This window comes from Rhipicephalus sanguineus, chromosome 1, assembly GCF_013339695.2.
Source record: "Rhipicephalus sanguineus isolate Rsan-2018 chromosome 1, BIME_Rsan_1.4, whole genome shotgun sequence".
In the NCBI taxonomy this organism is placed as follows: Eukaryota; Metazoa; Arthropoda; class Arachnida; order Ixodida; family Ixodidae; genus Rhipicephalus; species Rhipicephalus sanguineus.
The window spans coordinates 228,338,192-228,359,181 of NC_051176.1; the positions used below are offsets into that span (position 1 = coordinate 228,338,192).

Genomic DNA, 20,990 nt, shown 5'->3' on the forward strand with positions numbered 1-20,990 from the left:
GTCAGACTGAAGCCTTGCTGATGCGACATAATTGCTCACTGTGCAGAGGTACTCAAACGACTGCCAGTTCCATTCGCTATGGAACCACGAGCAAGACACCCAGCCTAAAAATGATGACTTGATGTAAATAAAGTAAGCCACTGGAAATACAGTAAGATATTGGCAAATGCAGTAAACCATACGGAACAGATGCGAAAACATTTTTTCTTAACTAACGAGTGGTTAATAATAAATGAGTTATTTCCCTAAATGGGCGACCTCGTGAACCTCTCCCGGTCCGTTGTCGGCCCCTGCCCAACAACGCAACATGGCCGCAGCGGTCCGTGGTCGGACACTGCTGGACAAATTCTTTCGCGGTTGTTTCACGCGCGCGTTTTCTCACTACATTATGCAACATCTGCAAGAGAGTAAGTAAACATGTTTTACTTGAGCTTTGAGCATTTTACTTTCAGACCAGCATAGACGGAAGGTGGGAAAGGGCTTCGGACCAGAAAGAGTTAAACGTCATTATAGCGGGGCTTATATTGTAATTTGGTGGAAGGTCTTGAGATCAAACATTTGTTCGGCGGTAGCTTCAGCAAGTGTACTAATCTCATGCGGTAAGCCGATCCTAAGAAATCACAGAGTTCGGTATGTGCGATCGTATCCTCCACTGGATGTAACGACTTTCGCGAGCTGCACCGTGGTGCGTTAACAGCAAAACGCTACTCACAGTGCACCTGTAGCACCCAGTTGTCGGCCACTTGGTCGTGTCCGGGCATCCTGGGGTTGGTGGCGACGCACCTGAGCTGGCGTCCATTGTCCCTCGCCCTGGGCACGAAGCCAAGCAGCGAAGTGGTGACGTTGCCGCCGGCCGACAGCCGAGTCTGGGCGAGCGACGTGTTCAGGCGCACGCCGTCTAGCCACCATGAGACGAGCGCCGGCGGCAACGAGCCTTCGGCCTCGCACTCCACCTCGGCGCGGAACTCGGCTGACAGGAAGTCCTGCTTGCCCCGGATCACCGCGCGCACGGGCTTCACTGCACGTCGATAAAAAAAAATGGGAGAGATAAAAAAGAGGTAACAAGAATCAAGGGGGGATTGCGTCTTAGCAAAAATCGCCACTTATGCACAAGAAAATCGCTTATTCTTGACGATTCAGCGCATGGCCATGGCAGGGTATCAGCGCAAACATTTATGCATTTTGTATTTATGCTTTTTTTCTCCCAATGTTTTCTCTATCCGTGCGGTAGCAGGTAGTACTTGAATTAATACGTTAAATTATAAAGTAAAAGAACGCAACAGCCTAGACAACGCTTAAGCCCCGTACCTCTTAAATATACGGTTGCTTAATAGGTCCATCTGGAAAAATTAGGCACGCGCGCATTTCCTTGCGAAACTACAGCCCACGCGCGAGATTGCGAAATCCGCATGAAGTGTACCGGAAGATCAACTGTGAGCGTTGATGAAACAATCGCGCGCGTGATTCTTTAGCGTACGGGTTATCGGTGGCCACGAAAGTAGCGCGTTCCTCCGAACGGTGCTGGAATTCCAAAGCACGGAATCGCGCTCGAACTGCCGCCTCGCCACAGAGGCCATTTCTGTGCTAGAGAGCACCCTTTACTTTATTGTGCACTAGCAAGATACAGAATTACCAGCCCCTCTTTGATTACGCAACAGATCGATATATCGATGGTGGACACAATACGAGCCCGGCATGACGGAGAACACACAACAGGGAGATTTCGACGAGGCTGTTTTTCTTCCAGGTTATTTCGCGCCTCGTGAGTGACCATTGTTTTCTCTCCACCTTTTCCGGCTCCTTCTGTCCCGTCGGAGCTCTCAGCTCGGGTCTCGCGCTAAAAGCACGGAGAACAAAGTAAAGTTCGGTGCCCGCGAGAACTGCTTTCAAAGCAATATTCGTAGCCGGGCACTTAAGACGTCGGCCGAAGAGAGCTCAACACGACATCCATCCGGCTTCCTGCGCCATCAGCGACGGCCTCCAAGCAGGACGTGACGCGGAAGCCTGCCCGCTTTCCTGGCCGCCGCCGAATTGAGCAGCGCACAACGGTGCGCCTTGTAGGGCCGGCGGCCGCCACAGCCAAGCCGCTATAGCACTCGGCCTGCGAGCGGCGGGCACAGTCGGGGAAGCCGACTGCTTAGCGCTTCGGGCGACTGCAGGCAGCGCCAAAACGACGCGACAGGCGGCCAGCGGTGTCGCGTTGCAGCGGGAAATATAGGTTTCGCTGATTACGGCACCCACGTCCCGCCGTCAGCTTATTCCCGCCATGTTTCCTTTCTTATGCTTCCTACCCCCTTTCCTCTCCTCGCGCATCCTTTCTTTTTTTCCTTTTTTTGTTTTTTTTTACCCCGACACAACGAACGTCTCTGGCTACCTCCCTTAGCGCGTGCTGCCAGCAACAGCCGGCTTGTGTTTTTGCCTTCACTTCTTGCCTTTTCTTTCTTGAGGCAAGGGCACACGAGGAGAGAGGGGATTTGAGCATGTTTGTCCCTGGCAGGCGGCGCACGTGGCAGGCAACATATTCGCGCCGACTGGGAGATGTAAATGAGAACCTACAGCTCACTTTCGGGAGGGGGCACGTTCTTCGCTTTTTATCTCTCCCCCGCACTCTCTCACGCGGCACCGTTCGCTGGAAGTTCCTTATTCTCGAACGCGGTGAACTCCCACGGCGTGGCTGAACTACAAAGTTGAAGAAACGACCTGGCAGAAACCAAGCCGCGTCGCGACTCCCCTCCTCGGCGGCAATCAGCGTCTGGAAAAGCTGTCGACGCGCGCTGGCACAGCGAGTTGGAAAAAAGTGAATATCCGTTATGCGCGGGAAAGGCTCGTTACCACGTCTGGATATACGACAGCGTGGGCTGCGCGCCAAGGCTGCTCGTTTCTCAGCGTTGCGTACCAGCGCACACGGCGATACGTGACGAGAAAGGCAAAGGCCACGCGGGGAATCACAATCATAAATTCGACTCCAGCAGCAGCGCACCAGTGCGGCATTGGGCAAAGGGCCGAGTTTTAGCGCCGGCCCGAGAAGGAGCTCGCGCGCACCCATGGCAGGGAAGGGTCGGAGCTCAGAGCGACGCGCAAGCACCTCTCAAGCTGCGCGCCGCCCCGGGGCGCCGAGTGTGGTGTGCGTGACCCGCGCGTTCCGTTCGACACGCTCGGCCAATTTCACCTCAACGGCTGCATCCCGGCACATGCGCCATGCGCCAGCGTTTGAGCGCTCGCGCGGCAGTGAATTTCCCAGGACGAAAGGATCGACTGACCATATGCGTACGTAACTGCACACCCGACAGCTTGCACTCTTTTACCAATGAGGTATGGCTCATCAATGGAAATTATCGCTGCTACTACACTTCCTTTAGATCACTAATGCTCTCAGCTTGCTGTTGGTGAACTCACCGTCGGCGCGACCACTCGTAGCAACTCAATAAGTGCGGCCCAAGCCCCCAACATTCTTGCACGTATACAACGTCACAGTATGCGTACAACTCTCTCAATAATCTAGTGCGACCCATTTCTAGTCCAAACAGTATGCACGTAAATAGTTGCAATTACTTATTAGTACGAATTAGAATTAGTACGGGAGTGGGAACTTCGTCAAGCGGATGGTCGCTTTTGTTCCCGCCCTCTGCATCATTATTTTTGTACTGATGGCAAATAAACATTATTATTATTATTATTATTATTATTATTATTATTATTATTATTATTATTATTATTATTATTATTATTATTATTCAGCGGAAAGGTTCATTTATTCATGCAGAAGAGAAAGCAGCACGGAAAACTAGCTGAGCGCTCAGTTTTCTAACCTGCACAGTGGGGTGCGGAAAATTGGTAACAAAAAAGGAGAGAGTAAACACGGCGTGTAAGCAGGACGATGCAACGGGACGACAATACACGATCGCTCAATACGGTGCACTCCAATACTGTGGCAGCGCGCGAATAGCATTTTTGCCCCAACGACGTGTCTGGTCATGAAGGCTCGCTAGTCTTTTAGTCTCAGAAAGTTCAGGCGGATTAATATTTTCTGAAGAGAGGAGTTGGACGTCCTGGCGAGGACTAGTGCCAGGTAGATGCACTATCTGCGGTCGCAGCTAAATATTTCACGATAGCACTATTTTTTTAGATCACTTCAAAATCTGTGTTTAATGCTTGTGGCGCTATCCTTGCTTTTTTTTTTTTTTTTTTGTGTGTGTGTGTGTGTGTGTGTGTGTGTGTGTGTGTGTGTGTGTGTGTGTGTGTGTGTGTGTGTGTGTGTGTGCGTGCGTGCGTGCGTGCGTGCGTGCGTGCGTGCGTGCGTGCGTGCGTACGTGCGTGCGTGCGTGCTCGCCATGAAGAACGTCTTTGGTTTCAACTATTGGGTTATTTCTAGTTTTCTTGCCCATTTTGCGTCCTGTTACGCGTTAGATTTTCGCGTTTCACAAAAAATTAAATGGGGTAGTAGGGAACAACTTTCCAACGCCCCCATCTGATCATCGAGTCAACCGTATACGCTGTGTTGTTCCACCCTGCAACATTAAGATGATAAATATTTGTCTCGATACACTAATCGGCATTAAGCGACTCTTAACCAACTATTCCGAGAACTGAACTGACGTCGCCTCGAAGAACGTCATTCTCTCGCAAATTATCCTCTACTTGTACGCGACACCCTAATGACAGCTCGTAGCAAACTGTATAACGCAATTCATCTGCGTCGCCGACAGCGAGATTGTTACAGCGTTGTGTAGTGTCTCCCGCGCGCGGGCCATTTGTGAGGCTTATAACGGGACCCGCTGCCGTTTGACGGACAGCATTAAACTAGTCGAAGACGTCGCAGTTATTGAGTCAGCAGCGCATACGGAACGTCGTCCACACGTGTCCGGCAGCGCACGCTGTGCGCGAAAGCGTCCCTCGGGCTCGCCAGCACGGGGTGGCCAGTCCCCGCCCGACCGTAATCGTGTTACGAGGCAAACAAGAAGCGTCCCCTTGGAGCGCTGCCAGCAATTACCCTGTTGACGAGCAATGCGCGCGCGCGCGCTGTGTTGAACGCAACACGCCGCCGTCGGAGTACTTTGTCTCCTTCCTTTCCCAGGGACGCTGAAAACGAAAATGACTCGGCCCAGGGCGCGATTCTGCAAACGGAGGGCGCCACTATTTATGTCCTTGCGGACGCGAAGAAACTCGCTCCAAACTTTAGGCGCTCGTAAATCACACCGTGCGAGCAGCAAAAGAAGATAATTTGACGCGTCGGAGAGAACAAGAAGAGGACGACGGCGCCGCTCGCGCCGTGCGTATTTTCACTCGTCGCCGTACAATGACTGCGCAACGGCGACGACGACGCGATGGTCTGCGATTTGCTTTCACCCGTCCGCCCTGACAATGGGGCTAACACGGGCGACGACAACGACGATGGGCCAAGGCGGCGCGGGGGTCGCGCGCACCGCGGTTAGTGTTTGTTCGCTGACCTCATTGGAGGCCTCGCCGATCTCTCCTCCTACCCTTCTCCTCAGATTATTCACAGGCGGCCATAAAGCAGTCGTTGCGTTGCTGTGCTCACATTTTATTCATACCGAGTGCCGCGAAACTCTTCACGAAGAAAAGAAATTCTCACGCCGGTGAAGGATATTTGCACGCTTAACCTCGTTTGGCGGCCGTGTCGAAATTTTCTGGAAGATTTTCAGTGGCATGTATGTGTGTATGTCTTAAAAAGGCAATGACAGTGAGCATCGCCAGTCGAAGCTGCTGCATTATTCGCCGCAAAACAGCGGAAATAATAATTCGAACTTGTGTTTTCCGTATTTTCTTAAGTAAATTTTGCTTAAAGGGGCCCTGCGATCCTTTTCCAATTAACCATGTAATGACTTCATTAAACAAGTTTATTGCCTCACGAATCGACAGCCACAAAAATTTTTAGAATCCGTCAAGTACGAGCGGAGTTAGATGTGTCGCAAGCTGTAATTGCTTTCTCTCTTCTCTCGTCCCGACGAGCGCGCTGGACGCTAAGCAGGGAGGGATGGCACGGGGGAAAGAAGTTACGTGGCGCGCGCGTCATGCCCTTGAGCACTTCTTTTTTTCTTCGAACGCGCCGCTCTACTTTCAGTGTGATCGCGAGCGAGCGTGCGGGCACGTGGCGGCCTCCCGCGGCGGCCGCGGCAAGTATACAGCTCACGATGCTCAAATCAGCCAATGGCCGTGAAATTGAGTATATGGCGCGGTCATTTGGGTTTATGGTTTCTAGCGGACTTCGACAATTAATTGTAAATTCGACGCTGCGTGCTGCGCTATAATGCTTGGCTTACCTGTTCTAGGGAGCCTCGACTGCTAATCGGCAGCGTTTTCTGACCATGCTGAAAAAGTGTTGCAGGGCCCCTTTAACATTTCCTAAAGGCTCGCCTCAAGCATGATCGGTAACATCTTTACTAGAAAGCCGAAATATTTTGTAGCCTAGTTTGGGGGTGGATATTTTAAAAGTGGTGGTATAGCTAAGAATTCTGATACGCAGACAAAGCATTATTACTACTCGACAATCAATTTAACAGCTATAGCTTGCTCCAGAAGGTCAGTAATTAAAAAGCTAATGATACAATTTTAGTTGACCACCGAAATTATACCTAAAATCTTTCTTGCTGCTAATTTACACACAGTGTCCATCAGCAAAAACGGAAGGAGCCGAGGTATCACAGTTTATACTTGATAAATTTGACATGTTTGACAGTTATGACAGCATACTGACATGATAACAGTGCCTTTGGCTGCTGCGCCAAATGTTGCAGCCTCTGTTTGACATTGTCAAAACATAACTGATCTGAGGGATCCATATTACTTGCGTTACTTTCCCTAGCTATTCCATTATTACTGTAACGAACCAATAGAAAAAATCACGAAGCGAATGAGCAACCAAAGTAACGAACGACTCAACATACACATAAAGCAATCAGAATGGAATGAGATACTTGTTTTACGTGCACCACACAGCGGGTCGTACTTATGGTAACGAGAAGTAATGAGTAATTAGCAACATTGATCTCAAATTGGTTTTATGAATAAGAATCAAAGCAGCTCATACGCTCAGACTAAGTGTGATTTAATTTCCTCAAAACAAGTACAACAACCTTATGCACTTTTCGGCAATCACTGGTCAAAAACGGACGATCGCTTGCCATTGGAGTTCTAGAGACGTAGTCAAGCGGGGGCGGTGAATGAAACAAAAGTTAAAAACTGTTTAAACGGTGTTGCCAGTTCATGCATTTCAAATGTACTTGGTCTGCCCAATCGATTCGTTTCGCAGAGCAATCACCTTAAGACTCACAGGGTCCCTTATGCATTTGTCTAAGACAACTCGAAGACGAAAGCCATCTCCGTCTTCTTTTTCTCCAGTCGATGCATTGTTCCTCCCCCGCTCCCCTCCAAAAGGTTCCTCGACCTAACGTGGTTTAGCACTGCCTCCAGGATAGGTGGCATTGCAAGCTTTCTACACCTCCCCTGATTTTGCGCTGCCTCCGTGATCGGTAGGTCGATCACGAAGGCAGTTCAAAACGACGATGCCATGTGATGATGACGTCACGAACGTTATCACAATATCATAGTGACGCCATGATGACGCCAAAAATTTTAGCGATCTGTGACGCCATGATGACGTCATATGGTGACGTCATCACGTGATGATTTTTTTGCATCACTAGTGTTGACGCGGCCGACGCTGATGGTCAATTTTCGCGTTTGGTGAGGCATCCAAGGCTTTCGCCTTAATAAAAACACGACGCATCATTCGCGCCGTCTGTGCACTTTTCTCTCAAGCAGAACAAAAAAAAAAGGATGTTTGGTCCGAAAAGCGTGAAAATGTACGAACAAAAGAAGGGGAATGGATTCAGGGCTCGTTTCATTGTTAGACACAAGCCACTAAGACCAACAGAAAACGAAGCCATGGCAGGTATAGGGGACATTATTTGTAGTCTTTAACTGCAGTGCAAAAATTATGATATATATTTAAAGAAATTACAGTGGACGGAAAGGGGACTTGTCGCCGGTGCGGACCGAACCTGCAACCTTCGGATATCGCGTCCGATGCTCTAAGAATTGAGCTACGGCAGGCGTTGTAAGCGACTAAGCATTATGGACACGCTGTAAATCATATTTCCGAAGTTTAAGTGCACGTAACGTGAGAAACCTATATTATTAATGTTTCATTTAGTGCTAACTTTTGCTGACTTTCTGCTACTTTAACACCCTTAGTGTTCTCCATCGTTGCTTTGGCTTCACCTTACAAAAACAAAACATGCGGCAAAGTACCCTTTACAGGCAAACAGAAAGGGTAATTTTCAGTCTTCTACGCAAGAAATTTTACGTAATCGTTTAATCTTTGGTATATATATATATATATATATAATAGCGTAAAGGAGAAGAAGAGATACGATAGGTAATATAGGCTCAAGTTACGGCCCTCACTTTTACTCGGTGAATTGCAGGAAACCGCCAATCTCAGTTCCAAAACTCCCCAAACACTCGACACTGCAACCGAACCATCTTTCAAATTTGTACTCTTTCTTGGTATCGCTCGTTTGCAGCTATTACATTAAATATAAGTGCTTGTAAGAGCATAATTCTTGAAACCAGTCGTAAAAATAGAACGGGAGTTAAGTGAAGCGTTCACTCAGCGTAATTTTTGCCAGGTAACCTGGCCAAAATTACGCCATTTTAAAGATCCGGCATTCTATGTTCCTTAAAGGGACCGACAACCAATTTTCATGGTACCTGTTTTCTTCAGCGCAGCGGAAAGCTCACCGGTCAGAGTGCCTAATCACGGAATGGTAACGTGGAAAGCGCCGCGAAACATTTGTAATCAGAATATTTCCATCTGCGGCGAATATGGAGTCATCATACACACGAGACAATATATGCTGCAAACAGTGAGCGCGAGAGCGGTTCGTGTTCGAGCGCGGTGAGTTACTGCGCATGCGTGTACTTCGCGCGCATGCGCCGCGGCTCGACATGGTCCACTGGCGGCCGCGAAGGCAGCGCCGCTTCTCACCGTGCAGCTCCTTTTACCTCATACGCAGCACAGAACTGAGTGGGGCTGGATAATAATATACATACTCTAACTCTGAGGACTACTTATGACACTCTTGACAGCATCAGACTAAGTACAGCGATGTGATCGGCTTCATAATCCAGCTTCAAGGCTCTTCCGCTAGGCTACGCGACATACCGGTTTTTGTTACTTTTACACACGATTTAAAATATAAATCCTACTCGCAACGCGAAAAGGATGTTGGAATCGGCCGCTATTTTTACGGTCTTTTCATTTATACCAGGATCTAGTCCCACGTTCTGGCCAGTTGTCGGTCCCTTTAACTACCGAACAAATGGACTTGTGTAGAAGAGGAGCCGCGAAAGCTTTTAACACAAAAGTGTATTTTGCCGGGGTCCATCACGGCTCCACTGACGCATTTCCGTCACGGATATGACATTGTAAAATATAAAGACTAACATGGAACCTTATCTTGGTCTAGTCACATCGATAAAACATGCAACAAGGCTCTGAAAAAACTTGGATACCTTAACCGCTCACTACGTTTAGCCCAAAAAGAAACAAAACTGCTAACATACAAAACCCTCGTACGACCAATCCTTGAGTATGGCGCCACTGTATGGTATCCTTATAAAATCACTGACATAAAACGCGTTGAATCCATCCAGAAAAAAGCTATTCGCTTCATTTACAGACGCTATGATCGTAATTTCTCACCATCATGCCATCTAGCGCAACTTGGCCTAAGATCACTTTCTAAAAGACGCGACATCGAGTCTCTGAAACTTTTTCACTCTTTATTTAATTCACCGCAATATTCATCACACAACAACCACATCACACCTGCCAAACCATCATCCACCAGAAACAGCCATGCACTTAATGTCTGTGTTTCATCCTCGCACTGATTTCTTCAAATACACCTTTTTTCCTCGATGTATTGAAATGTGGAATCTCATACCAGGTCGCACTTGGTCTCTTCAGAAAGATGAATTTTTGAATGCATTAAAGGACGGTGTGCTGTAAACCTTGCTACTTTTCATTGTTCGTATAATTCTGTTTATAAAATATTTGCATTTCTATGACCTGCCAATGTACTTGTGTATTCACCTGTTTTTGTTTGTGCACTTTTTTGTTATTTCTTGCTGTGTACCCACTCCTTCGATAGCCCCTAACCGGGCTGCAGTATTTGAAAATAAATAAGTAAAATAAATACGACAAAGAAAAAACTAGAAGAAAAAGTTTCGTCACCTGGAATCGAACTTACGACCCCTCGATCCCCAGCGCGAAACGACTCCGCCACAAGTGGCACGTTCTTCGCCCTACTAACGGCGTGCTATTTATATACACCATTTGCCAGTGGCGGTACTCAGAGATCAGGACACATCAGCGTGTTTTCGTTATCACTAGCTAGATGGCGCGAAGGGCTCGAAGAGCGCGCTTTAAATGTCGGCGCCCCCCGCGTTGAGATGAGCGTGTGCCTCTACAGGGCGTGGTCGCTCCTGCGCGCGCGCTTATGTTGTACGTCTTGCGCTCTCACCGCAAGTTTGCGTTGAAGTTACGGAGAGCACGAAGGTCATTTCGGTCACTGCAGCGGCCGCTTTTGCGAAAGGAGCGCGCTGCTCAAAAACAAATAAGTTACAACTGTGACAGTTCGCGCTCATCCTGTGTATTCTTGTGCGTTCGTTTCGTGCGTCCTCTTTTGTATTTGATCAGCGCGCTTGAACTGTCGAGCTGTGACAGTCGTTAGTTCGCGCTCATCCTGTGTATGTTCGTTCTGTGCGTCCTTTCTGCTTGAGCAACGCGTTGGAAGTTTCGAGCTGCTTGCCTTTCTTCGTGTGACATTACAACTTGTTACTATAGCATTCATTCCTTCGCCCTCGGGGCGAAACAATGCACAACAATCGCTCAACTACGTCTGTGAAGACACGTTTTACTTTCGTGTTATACCGATTCCTATGACAGAGGGATCAACCATGTCTTTTTTAAGCAGAAAAACGCTCATTTTTACTTATCGGAAATCATTTCCATGCAAATGATTAGGTGAAATAGCCTTGAACAGACGCATGCGTGGTCTATGTCCACCTCCTCTTTCCTATATTTCGCAACATTTTTGCAAAAAGATCACCACGCGTCTTCCGGTCTTCAACCATATTTCTACGTGGTTTTATGGATGAGGTACTGAGAAAATGTGGAAAAAAAGCGAGAAATATCATTATACAAAATTTTGTTTACAGCCACCATCGCGAGCGCTCGTCTCCTCAAGATGCTATTGTCTCAATTTCTCCCGCATTGGGAACCCTATTGCTGCGTCGGAACAACCAGGCGAGAAATATGCTAAAATAATTGCAGCGTAATTCGACACATTCGCATACACGACCATACTCGCACGCGCCATGATCTAAGCAGCTGGATCAAGAAACACTTGCAGAGTAGGAAATGGATTTCTTCAATTTTTAACTTTTACTTTTTTTATCTTACCGCTGAGGCAAACTTTCAGCAACAAACGAGAGCGCCTGCGAAGAATGGGTAATCGGAGGTATGTCCATGCCGAATGAATTACAGTGTGTGTGTGTGTGTGTCTGTGTGTGTGTGTGTGTGCATGCGTGCGTGCGTGCGTGTTTGTGTGTGTGTGTGTGCATGCGTGCGTGTGTGTGTGTGTGTGTCCTGCAAACGCCACTCGAATCACGTCCCTGCATACTGATTATTCGCCCAGGTGAACATCATTTGTATAAAAAACCTAGACAATTCGTTCAATAATAATTGCACGAATTACCTCCTTTGTCAGGAAAATTAGGGCACTTGTCTGTATTAGACAGTTATAGTTTAGCGGGCTTAGCGGAATAGCAGGATTGAAATGCGCATGCGCAGTACGCTAAACGACCCGTAGCGTTTACCGTACGCACGCTATTTTTCAGATTTAGCGTCACCGTGTTTGCGTGGTTAACGTAGTGTACGTAAAACATGGCGGCGGTTCTGGACGCCCGCTTCGAACAGAATTTGGCGTTGATGCGGACGGATCCACTTCTTCCGCAGCAAATGACTGTAAAGTGGCTTGGCTTGCCTTCACGTAGCTTCGACGACCGAGTATTACGGATAACTTCGCGTAGTTTTTGAAATCGCTTTCCATTCCGAACGTCCCTAGGCATAACTAAAATACCGGTGTAATCAAGCCTGCAACGTGAAAATTTTTGCTTTTGGTGCGTAGTTCATATTTATTTATCTTTATTGTCACAAAAGAAAAGTAGTAATATCGCTGCGTTGGTGGCTAGAGGCAAGCATTTTCAGTTTTTTTTTTCTTTTTACATTTTTAACGCATTAACCCTCCGCTAGGTGGCGCGACCGTCCCAGCTTGGGCACGTAAACGCTATCCCGCTAAACTTAAACATGCTGTCCGCAACCAATGTTTTCGACACGGTAACGCTATTCCCTTAACCCCTGCTATCACGCTAACGCTAAACTACAACTGTATATTATCAAGCCTGAAGAAATCGTCATGATAGCTTACTTTCGTGCTTCTAGATTGTAACACATATGAAGCCAACAGATAATGGGGCCAGGGAAAGCATGGAGGGTGTTATGTGCACCATTTTAATTGAAAAGTAGTAATTATGAAAAGAATCGGAAATGAACGTGGACGAAAAAAACAACTTGCCACCAGTGGGGACCTAACAGAGAACATGCCGACGAGGCCGGTTTGACGCCTTTAGGTAGCATGCGAAGGTTTACTGGTCAGCCGCAGGCTCCTTAAGATCACGTGATACGTGGTGCCGCCTGGCAAAAGTAATGTTACACATTCGCAGCCATGGCGACGAGTGCCCAGGGCTACACATACAGGAGTACCAAAAAAAGTGGACGGGGAAACAACCACCAATGTAGCTCAACGTTAGATCACTGCATGCACGCGTTATGCGAATGGTTGTAGGTCCGGTGCCCATCGGGGGCAACTTATCTTTTCATAATACACTTCGATTAAAGTACTACAAATAAAGTCTCTTCCGCTTTCCTTAGCATCGTTATCTGTTGTGTCCGTGTGGTTGCGTCTAACGGAAAGCGGGCCTCTCGGTACATTCCCCTTTTATCGCGGATTTCAAAACTACCATGTAGACCGATATGACGGCCGTCAAATTATTCCTTCAATTTTCTTTATTAGACCCAGAGCGATGCGAACTGCTGCTCATAGTTTTTTTTTTAAACACGCTATCATTAGGTTGCTGCAAAGTGAAGTTAGCGTTAACGGTTGGACAAATCAATTTATCACGTTCTTGTTGTTGAATTCATATGCTTACAAACGAAAATCGCGCGCAGCGCAAGCATCGTAGGAAGCAATAAGTGCAACGGCCACTTCATTCCGCCCTACAATTTTTCGTCACACAACATTTGTAAGGCGAGTCGTATTTCGACGTACCACAAGCGTAATGAGGTAAATTGAAGGAATAATTTATACCTCTTACTTGAGTAATACATGGCCGCTTTGAGCTGCAGAAGCGAGGAGCTAGACTCAGGATTAACTAAGCCAATTTTTTTTTCATTGTTGTATAGATTGCCTTGGTATTATTCTTTTTTTTTCAGCTTGGGCACATGCATACGTGCACTGTAAAGAAGCACTCATGCATTTTTCATGAACGTGCAATACTTAAGCGTAACAACTCCGATAATTAAAAAACGAGCAATGTAACAATGCCGTAGGAGGCAGCGCAGTTTTACTTTCGAAATCGCTAATTTCGTTGGCCACCGTTTCTTCTCACTATCGGTCGAACGCCACGCATTTATTCGTTGCTAGAAGTGCATTGTATTCTCTTCCGCCGCAAAGAGGATCCTATACCCAAGCGAAACGTGCACCGCGACGCGGCAAACGCGATTAAAAGCAAGATTAATATTAGAAGTTTAGGACCGCGGGAGTGGAGTTCCATTCCACAAGATATGGGACGTACTTTGTGTTTTGTTTGGTCAACTCACTTTCTAGTATAAGCGAAATAGGTTGCATTTTTAAAGATAATGGCGGAATATGAGACGGCCTTTATTTCTGCATAGGAATGACGGGAACATTGCCCTCGTGCTTTTGGCTGGCAGCGGAACGCTTATTGGCTGCAAGAGCGCCCCCTCCCCCGACTTTCCGAGAAGATATAATAGGCGCTTCTGAGATGCTTCCAGTGAATTTAGTTTTTTTTCTTATTTAAATGGGACGTGAGACTGAATGAGACTGGGTGCAATATAGGCATAGAGCAAGACTTAATGCGCTGCTCTTAGCGCGGGAATAAATATGCCGGGTCAAAAATTACGAAGAGGGAGGGGGGGGGGGGAAGGAGGCGGTGTACAGTGTCTCAATAGAGCGGAGATGATGCAACCACCTTTAACGATGCCACATATTTCGTAACAGTCGACCATTCAGGCAGCCTATTAAAATGTAACTTTATAAGCGAAACGTAATAAGATCAGCTCGGTGCAGTGCTCAGCCAAAACGCATGCAATACGGGCCTTGAAAATGAACCATCGGAACACATTTGACTCCGCGAGATTTTAAAATATGTTCTGTTCGTTTATTCTCAACTTAGCTTACTTCTAAATGATTAAATGTAACGTCCTCAAGTTAGACGCGGTTAGTAACAGGAGGTTTATGACAGGAGCTCGAATAAATTCCTGCCACGGGTGTCTTTTTCTTCGTGGTTTTATTAGACGCGGATAGTTTATTTTCCCTCTTTTTTTTTTTCTTTTACGGTTGTCTCACTGACAAGTGGGCGTGATTACTCTAAACCGCATATTGAGTTGTGAAGGAGAACCCAATAGCGGCTGTGCAACTGTAACAATTGTATTATATCAGTCTGTTCGTGCACATGATCTCTGAAGTTTCGTAAATACGCTTCGTTCATATACTTGTACTTGTTCTTTCAAGCCAGGAATATTACTATATAAAATGGCTGCCACAGCAAAAACGACCATGTGCCGTGAAAGCATTCTGCAAGCGCTAGCTAACCGCTGTCTGAGACCCGTTATTCGTGGTGCATACCTTGTAGAAAAGTAGCGACGTTTGCGAAAAGAGCGAAGTGACCCCAGGTCATGCTCTTACGAAGTAGTCATAACAGCTTCCCGCCTTCGTTTCTTAACACCGAAATAATACCCGCTAAGCTATTTCCGCGACATTTGATACGGCGACCTTTTCCAACAGTTGCAAGGGGCGTTATGTGTGTTGTGTGTTGTGTGTGTTGTGTGTATCGTGTGTTGTGGGGCGTTATGAGGTTAAATGAAAATCCAATTTGACACCAGTAATTTTGGGGTATACTTCATATTTTAAACTTCTAACTGTATTCTTATTACCATTTTCTTGGACTCTCTTACTTCGAACGTTTGCCGTAAAAATTTGCGACTGAACGAAGCTACTGTAACTACACTAAGCGTTATTTAACCGCTTTGACTACGCTCGCAAATTATGTCCGCCTGGGGGAACAATTAGTCTCTGGTGTCGTATTTCAAGTAAATATCAGAAGATTTTTATTGGGAGCATCAAAATATTGTGACAAGGAATTCGCACGCCAACTGCTTTCGTTAGCAGCACGTTTTTATAGACACCTTGATCACTCTCCCTCAAAAGTGGGGGAGGAGGAGAGCAGCAAGCTTGCGCAGTTACTGCTCTGATGAAGGCACGTCCTCTCGTAAAAACTTCGGCTCCGGCGATGTTCTCTGTTCAGCGATTGTTCATCATTTTTTATCACGAGAAGTCGTATATCATTCTAAAATTACGTACGACGACAGTGCCCCCTTTTATGTCGAAGGTAAAAGAGTGCTTTCAACATTTCAGGTACGAGTAGGCGTTAAAATGTTGCGAACAGTTTTGCGGCCACATAGAAGACCCAATTACCTTAAAACCACAATAAAAGCTAGCTGCCCTCTAAGCAAACTTATTTCCGCTAAACAACGCACAAGCAACTAAGCGCAGTGTGGAAACCACAACGTACTCATCATTGGCTCCTGGGAAATGATCCCAACGTAAAGTATACTAATCAGACTAGAGGTGCCGTTCTGGAGCCAAGTGAAATATTCTTATCGATTTATGCCGCAGGGAAGTTCTGAATAGCTCTTATAGACATTTTACGTAAAGCGATGCGTTGCTTAGCCAGCACCAATTTAAAATGTGGTGCGCTGTTATAACTCGCTTTCTTAATTGAATTTTACGTTCCAATGTCAAGTTACCTTTGCAGAGTAGCCACTGATGTTTGCCTTACTGGAAGGCATGGTGGGAGTTTCCGTAGTTGATACACTGCGTCCAGCGTTTCAACGGGAATTTTCTAGTGCTTCTCGCTGCTTCTGGCGATATCCGTGTGTTGCAGGTGGCATGCGCGCGGCCGCGCAGTGCTACACGTGGTACGCACAATGTCGTCGAATTCTCACCCCAAGCATAGCTCTTTCGAAGAGAACGCACGGGTTTCGTTTCCATTTTCAGCTGCTCACACGGCTTACGTCACTGCGAAACTTTGCAGGCACGATTGCAACCGTGAGATCTATGCACCATTACCCCCCCCCCTCTTTTGCAGTACCTTCACTTGTTGAAGCCACTGTTTTCCTTTTGCAGTGGCCTTCATTTTTATAATATTTTGTTAAATCCGCTAAATTGGAAAACAGTACAACAGAAGAGACACACCAAAAAAGTTCAGGAGCCCTAGCCCTATAGGGAAAATGGAGGCAAGCGAAGCCTGGCGTTTCTATTTATTTATTTATTTATTTATTTATTTATTTATTTATTTATTTATTTATTTATTTATTTCGCATTGCGCGATACTGCCTCCTAACTGTTTCCCTCCTCCATGCCGGGAATCGGGCCTTCATCTACGTGCTTAGCAGAGCAGCACTTCAGTTGCTGCAGGCAACAACGACGGTCGTCAATGAAATGTGGCACTGAGAAATGACAAGTCACCTCGACAACCTCGATAACAGATCAGATTGCCGTATCAGAAACGGCTGACCGTCGACAAGGTCACGATCGAGAGAGCATCGATTATTGGGAAACGGCCCATACGAATACGTTTGTGACCAGCGTACCTTCGAGAGCCACATTTCGTTTAGCTTGCGGGCGCGGGTTCTTTTTTTTTTTCGTTACACCTACAACGCCAACGACACGTGCGAGACAATACAAGCTCAGCATGAAAAAAATATCGAGCGCTGGCTCTTTCCGTACATCTTTCCTTGTGTGATGTCCTGCTTCCCAAGTTCGTGCATTTAACAAACCGCTATTAGAATTGACCAACTAGACACTCAAGATATTGTAATGCATTTACAGGCTGTATTCAAGACCGCTAGTGAACAGCATTTCCAAGTCCCGGAATATATACTCAACAATGAGAAAAACTTTACAGGCACCAAGTTTTCCGCGAAAAACGAGCTGAAATCATCTTCATCCCATCTTATTTTATTCTTCTTCTTGCTTTTTTTTTTAATTTTTAATATATACGTACCACGGATGAACCAGAACGTTCGTCACGCTGGTATCGTTCCACTGAAGTAGGCAGCCGGGCCTGGCGCATAAATGTATCGCAAGGGAACTCGCAAAACTAGAACCTTTGTCGGCATTCTCTCTCTCCTCTCTCCCCAACTCCCAGTATTCATGCCGCTTTTACGCGCCTACTCGTTTCCAGAGCACCAACAAAACAGGAAAAACTCGGTGGCATCCAACTTCGTGTTCACGGTATCGTAGCGTCTGCCGGGTGAAAGGTTCTTTAGCGCAGCTTGTCTCTCCTGTTGCTTGCCCTGCTTGTATACGGCTCTCAATACCCTTCTGATCAACAGGAGAACAAAAGGCGCACAGCGCGGGCGATCTCCCGCGGCCCATCGTCGCTCCGTCTTCACGGTTAATACAGGCGGTGCATATGACGCGAAAAAAAAAAAAACGCATCGTGTGCCTACAGAGAAACCAAGTGGCAATGCAGCGAATAACAACGTAATCAAGTTTTGAGGCAAGTATATGTCCAGATTATTGAGCAAGCGCTCAGTCTCACTCCATTAACTCCGCTGGCACTTTCGTAGCAGCGGCTAAGCTCATTTCTGCGGCTCATCAGGCTGCAGCGCTTTTCGCTTATATAGCAGGAAAAGCCCGCTTCGCCAGTTTTCGCTTTCTTTTTTGTAACTTTTATTCAGATGCTAAAGTCCCGTGTGTATTGAGTTTCAATTATTTGGAGGAAACTGCAAAAGGATTCAATATTCACGCGGAGCCGCGTTTTTACGCACAATGTCGTTCCTAAAAGGTAACAACAGTGAAATATTTACGACAGAGTCTTGATACATATATATATATATATATATATATATATATATATATATATATATATATATATATATATATATATATATATATATATATATATATATATATGTGTGTGTGTGTGTGTGTGTGTGTGTGTGTGTGTGTGTGTGTGTGTGTGTGTGTGTGTGTGTGTGTGTGTGTGTGTACAATAACCGTAAGGAAGGAGCGATTACCATTTATTCATCTAGAAAATGCGGAGGCTTCCACGGATCATTTTCACCCTATTTTGCTGTACCAGAAGCACAACGCGCCTGCCACACTTGAGGCGCATGGCCACAATATCCCTTTTATTAAAAGTAGGTCATCGCTGTCTCCAAGCGCGAAAGTTTACTTTCACGAGGCTCATTGCGCCTTCGCTTTAAGAACGCTCGCACTCTTTGGGGCGTATTTTTCCTTGCGACAATAATCGTAACCTATCTCGCGTGCCTTTCACTGCGTGATCGCGCGTGCCCTGCACTTCCAGGTCACTAACGGCGTGCGAGCTGTCCGTTACATACAGTGAAACCTCGGTGATACGAATCTCACGGGACCACCAAAACTATTCGTATCATCCGGAATTCGTATCACCAGAAAGCATGGAAAATTAGCATGCGACAAAAGAAAGCTGGCGTACATTTTCAGATATTGTTTTTCAGGGCCGCCGCAACGTCATGAAGAACCCTGAATGATTGTCAGTTAAGTTCTTAGATGTCGGCAATCATACCAGCACTCGTAAATATACGGCCCGTACGCGCGTACTACAGCAGCCCGCGTCCATGTGCTAGAAAAAGAAGCATGGCGCTAATGTCCTCTGTAATCTAAACGCGAAGGCACATCACGGAGGCATATAAGAGCCTCAAAGATTCGCGCACACGATCTCGGAGGCCGTGACGCGTCTCTGAAGGTTTATTCTGACCGTAAGAAAAGTGTTATTCTTACACCGTGATTCTGACTATTTGGCGGTACGGCGCGCATGCCCTTGCGTTTCCGCGCTCGCACGTGCTTGGCGCGTCTTCCGCTACAGCGCGGACAGCACCTCTTTGTACCTGGTGGTAGCGTACATTGTTATCAAACGCCGCTGGGTGAAAATCGGTTCGCAACAAGCGTACTCCATTATATTGCAGGCCAATGGGCATTGGCCGGGACCAACGAAAAATTCGTATCACCCCGAATTTCGTATGAGCTGTGATCGTATCACCGAGGTTTCACTGTATAGCATTTTTGATAGGAAGTGGTGAACGCCCAGTTTTCGTGAAAGGAAACCTAAGTAAGCCAGATGTCGCTTGTCTGTGTGAGTAAAAAAAAAGTTCCCCAAAGTGCGCAAACTCTTTTTAGCGTGCACAGACAACTTTGTTCTCGTATTCGCCTGCATTGTCTTACGAGACATTGTGCCGGTGATGCAACGTGCAATGCATTTAACAAAAATATGTAGTGTGCCGTGGTATAAGCGCTTTGTCAATGAAGCTAAGCTGGAAAGCAAGCCTTGTTTTTTTTGTTTGTGAGTAACTGGGCCTGTATTCACGAGCTCTTATACTTGACTTTGAGAGCGGTAGCTCTACTCTTGCCGGTACAGACCCAGAAAGCGATCTTGTGCATGAGCTTGACCTTGAAGCTCAACAAAGGTCAATTTTCCTCTCTTCCTGCTCGCAAGTGCGTCGTCGTAGGCACGGACGCAGTTTGTTCTCGCCCGCGCACCCAAATTCTTCGGTCGGCGAGCGTGCGCCTCAAGACCCGAACCCCTGTCACGTGACTCCCGCGCCGACAAGACGAAGAGAAATGTGGGCGGCGCGCGACTGCTTGCCGCGCGGGGCCGTCGATGCGCTGGGCACTCCCGCGGCATGTTTTCCGCGGTAGTTCCTGCTATCCCTTGACAGGCTTGGTTTAGCCACCTTTAACCACGGCATTTTTCTTTTTTTCGTAAGAGCAAGTACCAGCCGATAATCGTGTTATCCTGGACATGTTCTTCTAGAAAGCGGCTGGCCTTTGACAAGCAGCATTTACGAACAAGCCCCTCTGTGACGTGGGCGTAAGAACAATGCGAAATGGTCGCCCTCGAGTACGACTCCGAGCAACTCACGGTTCATAGCAAGTGTCACCGAGGTGGAGACAGGCGCGGTGAGGTTCGAGTTCGCCGCCTCGCAAGTGAACACGGCGCCCAGGTGGTCGCGGCGGAGCGTGCGCACGTGCAGCGTCACCTTGCGGCCGTCCTGCTCCTTCTGGTGGTATACACGGTGTAAGTGCACCGAACCCTGACGCCACGTCACCCGGGGCTCTGGCTTACCTGGGACAAAAGTGAGAACGAGAAATTTTTCAGCGTCAACAAGTAAAAGAAAGCAATAAAAAAATGTTTACGGAACTACGAGAACTATAGAACGGACTCGGGCACGCTCACGTGCACCTTCACGTGTGGCTTGGTGTGTTTCCTTCCAGAAGCCTTTAAAGTGAAGGCCGTAAAGCATCGCGGAAAAGAAATGTTAACAATAAAAGATCACGGGGATGCTTAGAACTTTCTAAGAACGTGAAGACGGAAACCGAGTTGGACCTTCTGTTGATCTGTTGTTGAACTTTCTGCAGCGGCTTCTCTCTCCACCAATTAATACATTCCGAGAACGCCTGCGTCGCATTATGGCCGCATGTTGCTCTCCTCGGGCCTCTGCCGCAGCTTCATCCATAGCCGCTTCCTCCCGACGGCGGTTACGACGAGCGGCA

The 20,990-nt window shown here is 47.0% G+C and overlaps 1 protein-coding gene across 1 annotated transcript in view; it reads right to left on the reverse strand.

Moving 5' to 3' along the window:
* LOC119381752 (hemicentin-1) overlaps positions 1-20,990 on the reverse strand; it is a 90,854-nt gene that overhangs the window by 50,244 nt on the left and 19,620 nt on the right. The window contains exons 4-5 of the mRNA XM_037649521.2: positions 20,359-20,562; positions 713-1,018 (exon numbers count right to left, since the gene is read on the reverse strand). Of these exons, the coding sequence (XP_037505449.1) occupies positions 713-1,018; positions 20,359-20,562 (510 nt within the window). The remainder of the gene's footprint in view (positions 1-712; positions 1,019-20,358; positions 20,563-20,990) is intronic.